At 43.4% G+C, this 16,079-nt stretch overlaps 2 protein-coding genes across 2 annotated transcripts in view; both read left to right on the top strand.

Annotated features, from left to right (window-relative positions):
• The first annotated feature begins 532 nt into the window (after positions 1-532).
• Positions 533-2,789, top strand: LOC135104676 (uncharacterized). The gene is made up of 2 exons (XM_064012207.1): positions 533-801; positions 977-2,789. The coding sequence occupies exons 1-2, from the start codon at positions 599-601 to the stop codon at positions 1,446-1,448; spliced, it is 675 nt and encodes a 224-aa protein (XP_063868277.1). The 5' UTR covers positions 533-598; the 3' UTR covers positions 1,449-2,789.
• A 7,935-nt stretch (positions 2,790-10,724) lies between these two features.
• Positions 10,725-16,079, top strand: part of LOC135104619 (uncharacterized) — a 13,901-nt gene continuing 8,546 nt past the window's right edge. The window contains exon 1 of the mRNA XM_064012149.1: positions 10,725-10,790. Coding sequence (XP_063868219.1) covers positions 10,725-10,790 — 66 coding nt within the window. The remainder of the gene's footprint in view (positions 10,791-16,079) is intronic.

Genomic DNA, 16,079 nt, shown 5'->3' on the forward strand with positions numbered 1-16,079 from the left:
TATATATATATATATATATATATATATATATATATATATATATATATATATATATATATATATATATATAATTGACCATTACATATGCCAATATCAAGAGCATTACAACCTTGATTCAGTCGCTTGAGGGTGGTTCGTGGTCTAGTGATTATGACCCTCGGCTCATGACTGAGAGAGCTCGGGTTCGAATCCCGGCGGAGTGGAATTATCTTAGGCAATTTTTCCGTAAGCCCTAACCCTCTGTCTACCCAAGAAGTGAAATGGGTACCTGGTGTAATTTGGGGGGCTCTGACCCGTTTCCATGGGCCCTGTCCTCCTCAACTGTAATTTCTTCCACTTCTGTTTCTCTCTGGCATATGATCTTCGATGTTACGCCGGTCTAAACTAAACTTTCCAAATTTCTTTTCTGGTCCATGAAACAAGGCATCGAAGATAAGAAAATGTACTTAATTTAGATTAAAATATCTATGTCAGGTAAATTGCTGTAAATTCTACATTTAACTGAAATCTACATCTTCTCCGTTCTAGAACCAAAAATAAAGACCTTCACTTGCCGATCTGTCCAACTGTGGTCAAGATCAAACACATTCATAACCACATGATCAACAGTGCAGATGCCCTTAAGCATAGAGATGTTAGTGAGGATACCATAGAGATCTTCAAAAACCTGTATGCCAAAGGCCATTCTCCTGCATCTGCACTGAACACACATAAGTTAGACATGCAACTGCAACATGAGAAAGACTATGTCTACGAAGCTGCAGATCGTGCCAATTGTCCAGATATACAGTTCTGTCACAGGTAAGATTAAGAAATTCAGTTAATCTAAATTAAGTTCAGTTGTTTTATATCAAGTTGAATTAGTAAACTTTAGAGTTTTAATTTGACGTAAAGTTATTCCAATTTTGGGGTGAAAACGTGATGTGAACAAGTGTTACTTAAATTTATTTGCTAATAAATATTCTCACTATTCTAGGCTGTACAGGAAGATATTTGACAAAACCTATGGTGCTGCAAGTGGTGAGCAGATGCTGCATGATTTGGAAGCAGCCATAGAAAGCTACAATAGTGAGCAAGGAGAGGTGTGTGGTAAAATAAAAGACATAAATGGCAAGATTGTGATTGCTCTTTGTACACCACTAATGAAACGTGTGCATCAAAACCATGACTATAGTGGGGAACTTGTGTTTATTGATGCATCAGGAGGTATGGACAGATACGACTGTCGAATCTTCATGATGTTGACCCACAGTGCAGCAGGCGGTTTGCCTCTTAGATGCCTCATTGTCACATCTGAGTGGCGTGACTGCATAATTCAGGATTTAAGGCTCTACCTAGAAATCTTACCGAAAGATGGATTCTTTGGTCGAGGTTCGAGTGGACCCTTGGTGTTTTTGTCTGATGACAGTGAGGCAGAAAGGCAGAGTCTTCACGAGGTCTTTCCTTAGGCTACGTTGATTCTCTGTGTTTTTCACTTGCTCCAAGCAGTTTGGAGATTCTTGTGGGAAGGGAAAAACATTATCAGAAAGGATCATCGTCCTCAGTTGCTTTCAGCTGTGAAGAAAATGACATTTGCCGGCAGTGTTATAGCTCTTGAAGAGGCTTATTTTTTTTTTTTTTTTTTTTTTTATGTAGGAAGGATACTGGCCAAGGGCAACAAAAATCTAATAAAAAAAATGCCCACTGAAATGCCAGTCCCTAAAAGGGTCAAAGCAGTGGTCAAAAATTGGTGGATAAGTGTCTTGAAACCTCCCTCTTGAAGGAATTCAAGTCATAGGAAGGTGGAAATACAGAAGCAGGCAAGGAGTTCCAGAGTTTACCAGAGAAAGGGATGAATGATTGAGAATACTGGTTAACTCTTGCGTTAGAGAGGTGGACAGAATAGGAGTGAGAGAAAGAAGAAAGTCTTGTGCAGCGAGGCCGCGGAAGGAGGGGAGGCATGCAGTTAGCAAGATCAGAAGAGCAGTTAGCATGAAAATAGCGGTAGAAGACAGCTAGAGATGCAACATTGCGGCGGTGAGAAAGAGGCTGAAGACAGTCAGTTAGAGGAGAGGAGTTGATGAGACGAAAAGCTTTTGATTCCACCCTGTCTAGAACAGCAGTATGAGTGGAACCCCCCCAGACATGTGAAGCATACTCCATACATGGACGGATAAGGCCCTTGTACAGAGTTAGCAGCTGCGGGGGTGAGAAAAACTGGCGGAGACGTCTCAGAACACCTAACTTCATGGAAGCTGTTTTAGCTAGAGATGAGATGTGAAGTTTCCAGTTCAGATTATAAGTAAAGGACAGACCGAGGATGTTCAGTGTAGAAGAGGGGGATAGTTGAGTGTCATTGAAGAAGAGGGGATAGTTGTCTGGAAGATTGTGTCGAGTTGATAGATGGAGGAATTGAGTTTTTGAGGCATTGAACAATACCAAGTTTGCTCTGCCCCAATCAGAAATTTTAGAAAGATCAGAAGTCAGGCGTTCTGTGGCTTCCCTGCGTGATATGTTTACCTCCTGAAGGGTTGGACGTCTATGAAAAGACATGGAAAAGTGCAGGGTGGTATCATCAGCATAGGAGTGGATAGGACAAGAAGTTTGTTTTAGAAGATCATTAATGAATAATAAGAAGAGAGTGGGTGACAGGACAGAACCCTGAGGAACACCACTGTTAATAGATTTAGGAGAAGAACAGTGACCGTCTACCACAGCAGCAATAGAACGGTCAGAAAGGAAACTTGAGATGAAGTTACAGAGAGAAGGATAGAAACCGTAGGAGGGTAGTTTGGAAATCAAAGCTTTGTGCCAGACTCTATCAAAGGCTTTTGATATGTCCAAGGCAACAGCAAAAGTTTCACCAAAGTCTCTAAAAGAGGATGACCAAGACTCAGTAAGGAAAGCCAGAAGATCACCAGTCGAGCGGCCTTGACGGAACCCATACTGGCGATCAGATAGAAGGTTGTGAAGTGATAGATGTTTAAGAATCTTCCTGTTGAGGATAGATTCAAAAACTTTAGATAAGCAGGAAATTAAAGCAATAGGACGGTAGTTTGAGGGATTAGAGCGGTCACCCTTTTTAGGAACAGGTTGAATGTAGGCAAACTTCCAGCAAGAAGGAAAGGTAGATGTTGACAGACAGAGCTGAAAGAGTTTGACTAGGCAAGGTGCAAGCACGGAGGCACAGTTTCGGAGAACAATAGGAGGGACCCCATCAGGTCCATAAGCCTTCTGAGGGTTTAGGCCAGCGAGGGCATGGAAAACATCATTACGAAGAATTTTAATACGAGGCATGAAGTAGTCAGAGGGTGGAGGAGAGGGAGGAACAAGCCCAGAATCGTCCAAGGTAGAGTTTTTAGCAAAGGTTTGAGCAAAGAGTTCAGCTTTAGAAATAGATGTGATAGCAGTGGTGCCATCTGGTTGAAGTAGAGGAGGGAAAGAAGAAGAAGCAAAGTTATTGGAGATATTTTTGGCTAGATGCCAGAAATCACGAGGGGAGTTAGATCTTGAAAGGTTTTGACATTTTCTGTTAATGAAGGAGTTTTTGGCTAGTTGGAGAACAGACTTGGCATGGTTCCGGGCAGAAATATAAAGTGCATGAGATTCTGGTGAAGGAAGGCTTAAGTACCTTTTGTGGGCCACCTCTCTATCATGTATAGCACGAGAACAAGCTGTGTTAAACCAAGGTTTAGAAGGTTTAGGACGAGAAAAAGAGTGAGGAATGTACGCCTCCATGCCAGACACTATCACCTCTGTTATGCGCTCAGCACACAAAGACGGGTCTCTGACGCGGAAGCAGTAGTCATTCCAAGGAAAATCAGCAAAATACCGCCTCAGGTCCCCCCAACTAGCAGAGGCAAAACGCCAGAGGCACCTTCGCTTAGGGGGATCCTGAGGAGGGATTGGAGTGATAGGACAAGATAAAGATATGAGATTGTGATCGGAGGAGCCCAACGGAGAAGAAAGGGTGACAGCATAAGCAGAAGGATTAGAGGTCAGGAAAAGGTCAAGAATGTTGGGCGTATCTCCAAGACGGTCAGGAATACGAGTAGGGTGTTGCACCAATTGCTCTAGGTCATGGAGGATAGCAAAGTTGTAGGCTAGTTCACCAGGATGGTCAGTGAAGGGAGAGGAAAGCCAAAGCTGGTGGTGAACATTGAAGTCTCCAAGAATGGAGATCTCTGCAAAAGGGAAGAGGGTCAGAATGTGCTCCACTTTGGAAGTTAAGTAGTCAAAGAATTTCTTATAGTCAGAGGAGTTAGGAGAGAGGTATACAGCACAGATAAATTTAGTATGAGAATGACTCTGTAGTCGTAGCCAGATGGTGGAAAACTCGGAAGATTCAAGAGCGTGGGCACGAGAGCAGGTTAAGTCATTGCGCACATAAACGCAGCATCCAGCTTTGGATCGAAAATGAGGATAGAGAAAGTAGGAGGGAACAGAAAAGGCTGAGATACAGGCTAATGATATAGCAAGCCTGTACCCAAACTATTTGGCCCACTGTAAGAAGTTGTATGATCTTCGTCAGGCATGGGCTGTGTGCTACCGGCATGACCTGCTTGTCCGTGGGAACAACACAAACAGTTATGCAGAAGCAGCCATGAGGATTCTCAAGGATCAAATTTTTGAACGTGTCCGTGCATATAACATTGCACAATTACTGGACTTCTTGGTGACACGACTGCCGTCTTATTATGAACGCCGTTTGATAGACCTTGCCAATGGGCGTGTGGATGTCACTGTTTCCAAGAGATTTCTCCCTGGAGGATCATCACTCCCCAAAGATGACATAATCAAGATCGATGGCCATAACTATGAAGTGAGGAGCCAGTCAAAACAAGATATAGTCTACCATGTTGATACAACAATTTGGACATGCACATGTACGGTTGGGATGAATGGTGGTGCCCCATGTAAACACCAATATGCTGTTGTGAAAAATTTTGGGGAGTCATCACTGAATTTTATTCCCTTGAGGGATCCACACCAGCGTGAGCACCTGCTTTTCATTGCCACTGGAGAAAAGAATGTGCGTCCAGGATGGTTTACACCACTGCCCATTGCTGGAATGACAACAGATGTGAATCCCGAGTGCATGGCCAACGGTGGTGATGTTGAGGCGATGCAAAGTACCAGTTGTGGTACTGCTGAGATGTTACACCAAAATAAAGTCAATGTGAGGAGCAGCAGTCTCTCTGATTATGAGAACGAAGACACCACCAATGCTGGTGCTATTACACTTGCTTCAGCGGAAGCTTCTCTTCACAGCTGTGCCACACGCCCCATAGAAAAGTTGACAAAAGACCCACGAGAATTAACTGAACCAGCTCAAGCTTTTATAAGACAATTTAACTCTATAAAAACAAATTCTGCAATTGCTACTACTCTTAAAACTTTTGGAAAATACACAGGGGCATCATTGGCTTTGTCCAGCTTCAAGAAAGGTAAAATGTGTAATAAAAAGGGAACAGCAATCAAGGTTCAGCCTGCTGCAGTTAGTCGTCGCTCAACTGTACTTGGGGGCAGATGTTTGCACACTGGTCGTAAAGTCAGAGATACCTGTGACAGTGAATTAAAAAAGCGTAAGGTGGCAGACAGTAGTTAGCTGATGCCGAAAAAGAAACCAAGAAAAGCTCCTCACTCTCTAAGTCAGTGTGTTACAAACAGTGAAGGAATTGGTCAAAATAAATATTCCAAGTGGTAAGCATAATGGTAATCATGGATGAGACGGTGTGTGTGTGTGTGTGTGTGTGTGTGATGGTGGTACATTGTGGTGGGTGGTGGTGGTGGTGGTGGTGGTGTGTTGGTGCGGTGTAGTGGGAGGTGGTGGTATGGTGGTGCAGTATGGCGAGTGGTGGTGGTGTAGTGGTGGTGGTGGTGGTGGTGTCGTGGTGGTGCTGCAGCGTAGTGAGTGGTGGTTTTGGTGGTGGTGGTGGGTGTGATGTGGTGGTAAAAGTAACGGTGATAATACTGATGTTCATCTTATAGATAGTGTATTGAATATGCATGGCTGAATTATATAGATAATATTATGTTGTTTGTGTTCATAAAATAGATAATGTTCAGATACCCGGAAAATTGGTTTTGTGCATTCGTGGATCACGAATGATGTACTCTAGCTAGCTGTGTTAATAAAATAATGTTCAGTTACCCATAAAATTAGGTGTCTGTACTCATGTAACACCAATTATCATGTACTGCCTGTGTTAATAAAATATTGAGTGATGATGCTACTGAACAAAAACACTACTTATTCAGTGCGTGTGTGTGTGTGTGTGTGTGTGTGTGTGTGTGTGTGTGTGTGTGTGTGTGTGTGTGAGAGAGAGAGAGAGAGAGAGAGAGAGAGAGAGAGAGAGAGAGAGAGAGAGAGAGAGAGAGAGGTGTGTGTGTGTGTGTGTGTGTGTGTGTGTGTGTGTGAGAGAGAGAGAGAGAGAGGTGTGTGTGTGTGTGTGTGTGTGTGTGTGAGAGAGAGAGAGAGAGAGAGAGAGAGAGAGAGATGTGTGTGTGTAATAATAATAATAATAATAATAATAATAATAAACGGTTTATTCTTTAGGCAGTCAACAAACTGAAAATGTACATTGGGGATGGGGAAATACTTGACATTAATCCTAAAGGTAAGTCAAATCTAGAAGGGACTATTGATTGATGGCTCGCACCATGGTGGGAATCGCACTGAGTCTGTACCGGTCCGTACGCGGCGCCTTTAGGGGCGTTATCTTATTGTGGTGTCTGGTGGCACGGGTCGGGCGAGGCGCGTCAGGCGGCAGCATGTTTCTGAGAAGTGGATGATTCAGAAGTCCACTTCCAAACTTCTCCAGAGCCTCACGGTACCTGGTGGATAGTCTGGACAGCCTCAGGGTGTTCAGGGCTTCTTCATAGGTGGTGTATGCAGGGCCAAGGATGACCCTGCACGCCCTTTTCTGCACACTCTCCAACTGTAGCTGTTGAGTTTGTGTGAGGGAGGAGGACCACGCTGGGGAGGCGTACATGAGTTTGGGGAGGATGAAAGTAAGATACACCCCCCTTAACTCATCTGTCGGCGTCCCCAGCGACCTGAGTCTGCGCAGCATGTACAGCCTGTAGGTAGCTGATCTTATGGTGCTGGCGACATGCTGCTTCCAGGTCAGCTGGTCGTCCACCGTGACTCCGAGGAGCTTGGCACATCGGACCACCTGGAGGGGGTGAGGGCCCACTGAGAGCTGTGTGTGTGTGTGTGTGTGTGTGTGTGTGTGTGTTTGTGAGAGAGAGAGAGAGAGAGAGAGAGAGAGAGAGAGAGAGAGAGAGAGAGAGAGAGAGAGAGAGAGAGAGAGAGAGAGAGAGAGGTGTGTGTGTGTGTGTGTGTGAGAGAGAGAGATTCAGATTCAGATTCAGATTTGTTTATTATCCACCAAAGTGGTTATTACTCAGGTTACAATAGATATTTAGTAATCACGATAGACACATCAATCACAATACATTCAGATACATAAGTCTCTTACAACTATTATATATTAATGTAAAAGATTTGATAAATTGTTTACCATTAAATCCCAAAGGTAAAAAGTCACAATAAAAGAAACACACATACTACACATGCACAAAAACATACATATAAAATAAAAATAAAAATAAAATAAAAATACAATAAAATAAGATAAAAGTATAAAATAGAGATATATTAGCGAGTAAAATTTTCTTGAAAAGATGACGATAAAATCCTCAGTCTGGCTTAAACATTATCTGTTAGCAGAAATTTCTCAATTCTAGCCTTAAAAGTGTTAAGAGAGGGTGCCTGGGTTAGGCGAGGTGGGAGCGCGTTCCACAGCTTGGCTCCTCGTACAGCAGTGCGCCTGTCTCCACTGTGTGTTTTTGTGTGTGGCAGAGAGAGAGAGAGAGAGAGAGAGAGAGAGAGAGAGAGAGAGAGAGAGAGAGAGAGAGAGAGAGAGAGAGAGAGAGAGAGAGAGAGAGAGAGAGAGAGAGAGAGAGAGAGAGAGAGAGAGAGAGAGAGGTGTGTGTGTGTGTGTGTGTGTGTGTGTGTGTGAGAGAGAGAGAGAGAGAGAGAGAGAGAGAGAGAGAGAGAGAGAGAGAGAGAGAGAGAGAGAGAGAGAGAGAGTGTGTGTGTGTGTGTGTGTGTGTGAGAGAGAGAGAGAGAGAGAGAGAGAGAGAGAGAGAGAGAGAGAGCGTGTGTGATTGTTAATAAAATATTATCATTAAGTTAACCATAAAATTCGTTTTCTCTACACACGCATCACTTAAGCCCCGCCCCCACACTCCAAATCGTTTGTGAAAAAAATTTCGCGCGCGGGGCGGCGGTTCACAGGGAGGCACGGGAGGGGAGGGAGTGGCGTGGGAATGGTGCGTGTTGTTATCAGGCATGTTGTTGTCTCCGTGTTACTGGTTATAAATCAACAATGCATAGCAACGCATAACACACCACTACACCTCAACATTATTATGCAACATATTCCACTCCGCACCATCGTAGACACACACACACACACACACACACACACAGACCACCACTTGACCACTGCCATTACGATACTCCATATCAATATATATCATTCCTTAATATACGTGCACACTACACCAACATCATCACTACCACCACTGCCTGGCGTCGAGAGTCAATCAGGCAGGAGCTTCCCTGCTAGTGAGTTGTGGCCCTCTCTCCCCGCATTACCGAGTCGCCTCACACCGGCACAGTAGAAGGGGCGGCAGTAATGACGCTGTTACTTCATCAAGGAGAACAATACCCTGTGTGTGTGTGTGTGTGTGTGTGTGTGTGTGTGTGTGTGTAATTGGAAGCTAATCACAGTAATTAATATACTAAATTATGACTATGAATTTCTCAGGTAATGATAAAATTGGTCCATGATGCAATGTAATGGTTTACAATGAGGTTACAGGAAATCATTATGTTAATAATCTCATAATAGTATTTATTCATCATTCTGACATGGAAAGCTTTGGTTCAGTTAATTATTCGCATAGCGATTCACTGAAACTTGAAAAGGCAATCAATCATTCAAGCTTCAGTGGAAACTTGGAAGACGAGTGGAAAGAATAAAAAAAATCGCTGTCTCAGGAGTCGAAGAAATCTGAGGAGGAGGAGGAGGGGGGGAGGAGGAGGGGGATGCGGTGTCTGCCAGTAGAATAATGAGCATTATTGTAATTGTGTTATGCGCAGTGTGTGTCCATCAGGCGAGCCCCGCGCTGACCCCTGTCTCCTGCCAAGGCAAGTGTTTCTGCACCAGCTTCTTTTTGCCCAGTGACTGTGTGTAACGAGAGAGAGAGAGAGAGAGAGAGAGAGAGAGAGAGAGAGAGAGAGAGAGAGAGAGAGAGAGAGAGAGAGAGAGAGAGAGAGAGAGTATGTAATCCCCCCCAAAAAAAGCCCTCTGAAGAAGTGTGTGTGTGTGTTTGTGTGTGTGTGTGTGACACTGTTCCTTTCTTCGTTGTGACTCTATATTTGTCTTCCAGTTTGTCTTAATGAATGTAATAAATTTAGGCATATATTAATTCGATGGTCTCGATGCTATACATTTATTACATTGCCCAGAAATTTAACCACTTTGCTCCCTCAACTTTTTCTTTTCTTCTCAATTTTTTTCAGTCACCCCTTATCTTGTCCAGCGCTGCTCCCTCTCGCTCGGTGTTTTTTCCTGTCTTTCAAAAATGTGGAGGAAGACTTAGTAATCAAGCGGTTATTTTACTCTCTCTCTCTCTCTCTCTCTCTCTCTCTCTCTCTCTCTCTCTCTCTCTCTCTCTCTCTCTACAAAAAAAAAAGTAGGTAATTGAAATGAGAAGAAATGAAATCTTTAATGATGAAGTGGCTGTTGGCTATGGTATCGTACACCGAGTTATTATGCCTAGCAGGTAATCCTTGACTTATTTTTATTGCTAACACACAATGCATCTCCCTGTAAGCAGGATGAAATAACAGCTTAAAGATCTCCGGTGTGTTGTAAGATAGGGTGAGTGAAATAAACATTGAGATCACTGAGAGGAAAGAGAGCGTGAGGAAAGGGAAAACAGGCCACGTTAATAAGGAGGTTCATGAAAGATTTTATAAACTCTTCTTCGATTTTTTTTTCTTTTCCACTTTTTTGTTTTCTACTTATCGAAATGAAATGCGAAGGTTAAATTGGTGGTGGTGGTGGTGGTGGTGGTGGTGTGTGTGTGTGTGTGTGTGTGTGTGTGTGTGTGTGTGTGTAGGCGAAAAACAAGTAGAAAATAAGGCGTAAATGAAAGAAAAATAAGTTTAGTTTCTCCGGAAGACATGACAGAAAACGGAAGGACGTCACATTTTCTAATTTTCTCACTTTTTTAACTAATTTCTCTTTCCAGGGAGTGATTTTTTTTTTTGTGTGTGTTTTAACGAAATGATAAAATAAAATTATGCGTACAACAACTGTCTCGTCGTCAGCCATCACCTTGTTTGTTTCAATTGCCAGCTCTGTTCATCATCTTCTATCATCTCTCTCTCTCTTTATAACCCACTTGCTTGTCTCTCCTTTATCTTCTTTCATGCTTGCTGGTTTGGTATGAATAATTTTATTTTATATTTAATTTCCCCCATGTCTTTTTATCTGTTGTGTTTTACTATTATACTGAATTGTTGGTTTATCAGCATTCTCTCTCTCTCCTGCGAGCGGTAATTTATCTCATTTATAATACTATAATTCTCTCTCTCTCTCTCTCTCTCTCTCTCTCTCTCTCTCTCTCTCTCTCTCTCTCTCTCCGTAACATTTATCCCCAAAATGAGGTTCTGGTGCGAGCGGTCGTACAAACTTGTCAACCGCGGTAATGAGGCACGAGCTACTCAGGTAATGCACTCACAGTCCACCACCACCACCACCTCCACCACCACCACCACCACCACCAACAACAACACTTTCCGTTCTTTAATTTCACATCCGTGTGTGTTCGTTGCGGGGCCTTGCTTGGCTCTGTATCAGCTTGACGGTCTCCCCATTGGCCGTACGTGGCATTTAATAATAATGATAATAATAATGATTATTTGTTTTCATTTTTTCCTTTTAATTCTGACTAGTAACACTGAATTTTCTCGTTTTTGCGTAGGTGTGTGTGTGTGTGTGTGTGTGTGTGTGCCTGTTTAAATTCTTTTCCTCAACAGTGAAGGGAGAGCTTCCGTGCTGTGTTGCGTCAGTCTCCCCGTGAAAGTATAGCTTGTGGGGCGCGTGACAAGTGTGGCAGGTCTGGTCCTCCTCACACGTCTAGTCTCTCTCTCTCTCTCATTTTCCTTTCTCAAGCTTAGTCTTGTCCCTTTCCTTGCGCATTCCAAATGAGTTACTAGAGAGAGAGAGAGAGAGAGAGAGAGAGAGAGAGAGAGAGAGAGACTAATAGGATTTTATATTCCAATACTTAGAAGCCATTACGTTAAAAATTATTTTCTTGTTGATATTTGATCTTGTATTTTGTAATTTAATACATAAGATTTCATCGTGTTGGTGTGAAGACGTGGCGGTGGTGGCGGTGGTGGCGGTGGTGCCTGCTCTGAAGTACTGGCACTGTGGCGGCAGGAGTGGCAGTACAGAATTAGCAGTACAGGAGTGCTTGTACTTGGACTCCACTCACACGAGAAAATTGAAAATCTTAGATGTGATGCCCTGCCTTACTTAGAATGAAGCCTTACACGCACACGCACGCAAGCACACACACACACACACACACACACACACACACACACACACACACACACACATGCGCGCGCGTAAATGCAAGTTTAAATTTAAGGCGCGCAAATCAAGACGTGTTTTAGGCAGAAATCTCCAATCTTGACAAATTGCTTTTTTCGCTGATTACTTGCCGCCCTCTGATCGCCAGCCTCCTGTGGGGCGGCGGACTAGGCTCCCACTGCTTCGCCTCCTGCAGCGCCTCGGGCAGCGCGCCGCCTGGCTGCACCACCTGGGCCCCTGGCTGAATACAGGCAGGGAAGGAAGCGTCTTGAGGTGCAAGAAAAGCGGTGAATAGAAAACTGAACCTAAAATACAATGAAGGAATGGCAAGAAGCGTGTACGAGAACAGTCGTGGCCAGAAGTCAGCAAGCAACCTTCCTCACTCATCTCAACTGTGCTTAGCGTTTCTTTAAGCCTAAAGACCTCTGATCTGCTGACAGTCTCCTTACAGACCCTGACAGTTGACAAGTTTTCATTAGATCAGAGGACTTACGACTGAGAAAAGATCGTGTCAAGAGTAGTCAACATAAGATGCAAAAAAAAAAAAAAAAAAAAATGAAGAAATGCAGAATGTGGACTTCACTTAGGCGGCAAAATGTATATTTGGTTCATTTTGGTTCAGTATTAGTGTTGATAGTGGCTTGTGACAACATTGTGACATTCATACGCTTGAGTGACTTTCATGCTTTCTTTTCAAGCTGACTACAGTGGTCTGGTGCAGAATTAGAGGATACTGTCTAAAGACATAACAGAAAACAAAGGGATAAAAGGTACATTGCCACGTATCGAATCCTGCACGGCCTTACACACAAACACACACACTCACCCTCCCACTATCAACTCACCCACACACGCACGCACAGTAAAATAGCAGGTTTTCTTTTCAAAGGAATAAACAAAGACATCTAAAACAAAAGACACACACAAAAACTTTTCTTATCGTGCAAAGGTGAAATGAGAGCAGAGCAGGACAAGGAGGAGGAGGAACATGAAATTTTAAACATTTTACGCCTCCACTAGTTAGTCCCGCCACACACTTACCTAACATGAAGTATTAAGACGAAAAGTAAAGTTTAAAGATCATATAAACGTATTAAAACATAGAAAGAAGTGCAACAGGTCAGGTTAAATCTGAATACTTGGAGTGGTGTGGAGCTTAACCCTTCTACGCCTCCACTGATGAATCTACCGCACACTTACGTAACAAAGTATCAAGAGGAGGAAAACAGCGGTGTAATTAAGTAACACAAAGTGGCATAAACAGTCATGTTATATTCAATTACTTGGAGTAGTGGAGTGGAGTACTTAGAGGAGGTTAAACATTTCACGCCTCCTCTAGTGCGTCTCCAACACACAATTATGAGATATTAACAGGCAAAAGTCTCTGGTGGTGATATAAAGCGTAGTAAAACATAGAGTAGTGTAAAAAACCGTTAGATTTGATCATTTTAACACACACACACACACACACACACACACACACACAAGCCGTACAATAATTCTTCCACATTCTCGTACTGACCTTTTTCACTGTTTCTCATCGCCACTTAGCTACCCCGCACCCAACCTGTCGTCCTCTCACCTAGTCATCCTTCCTTATTCCCTATCCACGTATTCTTCACCTAATCCATCCTAGCCATCTCACTGCCAGCCTACCCTACCTACCCATCCCTCGCTCGCCTGGCCTTCCCCAACCTCCGTGATGTCGCAAACTGAATCCTGAGACGAGGCATCTTGGCAGCGCGGGACTCAAGGGGACGAGGCTGATGTGATCAAGTGTGGCGTAGATGTTTGTATGTAGCCCACCACAGATAGTTTTATGGATCTACACGCGTCTTCTGTTGTTTATTCTTCCTTTAGAGTGATGAGTCCCGCGCATCAATGGCAATATTACTTCTATCGCTGTTTCCTAGAGTGATGGGTTGGCGCCATGTACGAGTCTCCTCCAGCTGTTTCTGTCCCTTGCATCTTCCTTTGTGATTCCCACCCTTTGCTCTTCTTTCGCGGTTTCATCCCTCCCTTTCACCCTCTATCTCACTGTAAACAGCAATGATACGTGTCACATTATCTTTTGGTCTGTGAGTCCTGTTAACTGGTTACAGTTTGGTAGTGACACGTGTACGGCTCGAGCTGCTTCATTGCGTCACTCACTGTTCGATTGTTCGTGCTCATCTCTATCAGCGTCCCACGTGTAATTTATTTACAGCCTAACTCTTATTCCTTTATGAAAAGTTATGTTAGTATGGAAAGTTGTAATATGTTCTTGTGAACACAGTTTCTTGGACATATATGACGCCGCTCCTCTGTATATTTACAGACTAAGCCAGAGACAAGTATACGAGTTGGGACGAAAAGACGCCGTGGCGCAGTAGGCTCTGCTCTCCTGGACAGTGAAACTGCCGTCAAGGGGAAGGATGCATATGTCTTGCCCTGGCCACGGAACTGCGCACGGCTGGTGTTTGGGAGGATGGATGGACTTAAATACTTCAAGAACTCGATTACTCTTATTAGTAGCAGTGGTAGTCTCTCTCTCTCTCTCTCTCTCTCTCTCTCTCTCTCTCTCTCTCTCTCTCTCACACACACACACACACACACACACTTTTCCACTCCGCTTCGCCTACAACGAAAAATCCCCACACACCGAGAACACGGAGGAACTGCACACACAAGCAAAAATGGAACCAATTAATACAATATTTTATATGAGAGGAAAACAAGTACATCACAAACTGACGCACATACTCAAGGACGCCACGTACATAAACACAACCCAGGCAGAAGAAAATGAACATCGCCTCTTCAGGAAACCAGTAAACACATTTCGAAAAGCCTTACCTGAACCAATATACGAATAATACAACTGTTGTACTATTATTTTAGAAAACTGAATGAACTTAAACACCTGTGACGCAGACAAGACGGCATTTGTCATATTTTATTCTCATACTTCTGTCACTATTCTTCACCCAACCTCTACTTCTTCTTTCAACCCCACTGTCTATCCCCCATTATCTGATTTGCTCCCTCTTGTCTCACCAGCCACGCACATACATCAATAGCCTAAACAGGTGTCTAGAAGCCTTACAAAGGACTCCACCACCACAACCTCCTCCTCCTCCTCCTCCTCCTCCACGCTTAACCCACATGGTGTCTGTGTGGAGCAATTACTGAAGGGAAGAATGAAGGTGAGAAGCGAAATAATGCAGAGCTGAAGGAGGGAAGTGGAGGAGGAGGTGGAAGAGGTGTAGTGGGTGAAGAGAGAACAGAATGCAAGATATGAGCGCACAAGAGGAAAGAACGAGGGGGAAGAAGAGGGGAAAGAAGGAAAGAGTGAGAGTGGTAGAGGGTAATAGGAGGAAGGAGTGTAAAGCAAGGAAAGGAGTAAAAGAATGTAGAGGAAAGAAGAAAGGAAGGAAGGAATAAGGTGAAAAAGAGGGAATATGTAGTGTGAGATTGGGCAAGAGAAAAGAAGGAAAGGGTGCAAGAGAGAGACAAAGGTGCAGGAGAAAGGAAGGAAAGGGAAGGAGTGTGGAGGAGGGAAGGAAGGCACGAATGGGGAGAGGAAAACAAGAATGAATGAATGTAAGGAAAAGGAAGGAAGGAATTGCAGTGAAGAAAGAAAGAGTATGAAAGAAGAAGAGGGAAGGAGAGAATCGATGAGAAAAGGAAAATAAATAAATAACAATGGATGTGTAAAAGGGAAAGAGCCATTGAATGGAAGCGAAAACGTGTTCATTATGAAAAGGAAGAAGGAAATGAATGATAGTGAATGATAAAGGAAAAAAAAAAAAAGGGGGGAGAATCCACGTGAAAAAAAATGGGAAGGAGGAAGAAGTAAGTGGAAAATGGAAGAAGAGGAAGTAGTAGGAAAAAGAAGAGATAAAAACAAAACAAAAACAAAAAAAACACAGTAGCGATTTGTTACGAAAGAGGAAATACGAAAGAGGAAATAAAGTACAAAGGAAAAACTATATAAACCTGATCACAATTCAGATTTAATTTCCTGCACGAGCTTGTTTTGTACTTTATGTTGTGGTGGTGGTGGTGGTGGTGGTGCTGCGTTGTTACAGGTGTTAACAGCTGTGGTTGTGTTGCTGTTGTTGTGTTGGAGCTGTGGTGGTGGTGAACCAGATGGTGTGGAGCTGGGCTTGTTGTTGTTGCTGTTGTTGCTGTTGTTGCTGTTATCGATTTTTATATTGTTTTACAGAGAGAGAGAGAGAGAGAGAGAGAGAGAGAGAGAGAGAGAGAGAGAGAGAGAGAGAGAGAGAGAGAGAGAGAAAATGTTAAAGGAAACCTGGTGTGTCCTGGCGGTGACCACACTGGAAGGCAGGCATCTACTCGTAACTAGGAGTAACCGGAGATTGTAGCAATCCGTGCCACGTAATAAGGAACATAATATACCATTTTGTCTCAATC

Source organism: Scylla paramamosain, chromosome 11 (genome assembly GCF_035594125.1).
Source record: "Scylla paramamosain isolate STU-SP2022 chromosome 11, ASM3559412v1, whole genome shotgun sequence".
In the NCBI taxonomy this organism is placed as follows: domain Eukaryota; kingdom Metazoa; phylum Arthropoda; class Malacostraca; order Decapoda; family Portunidae; genus Scylla; species Scylla paramamosain.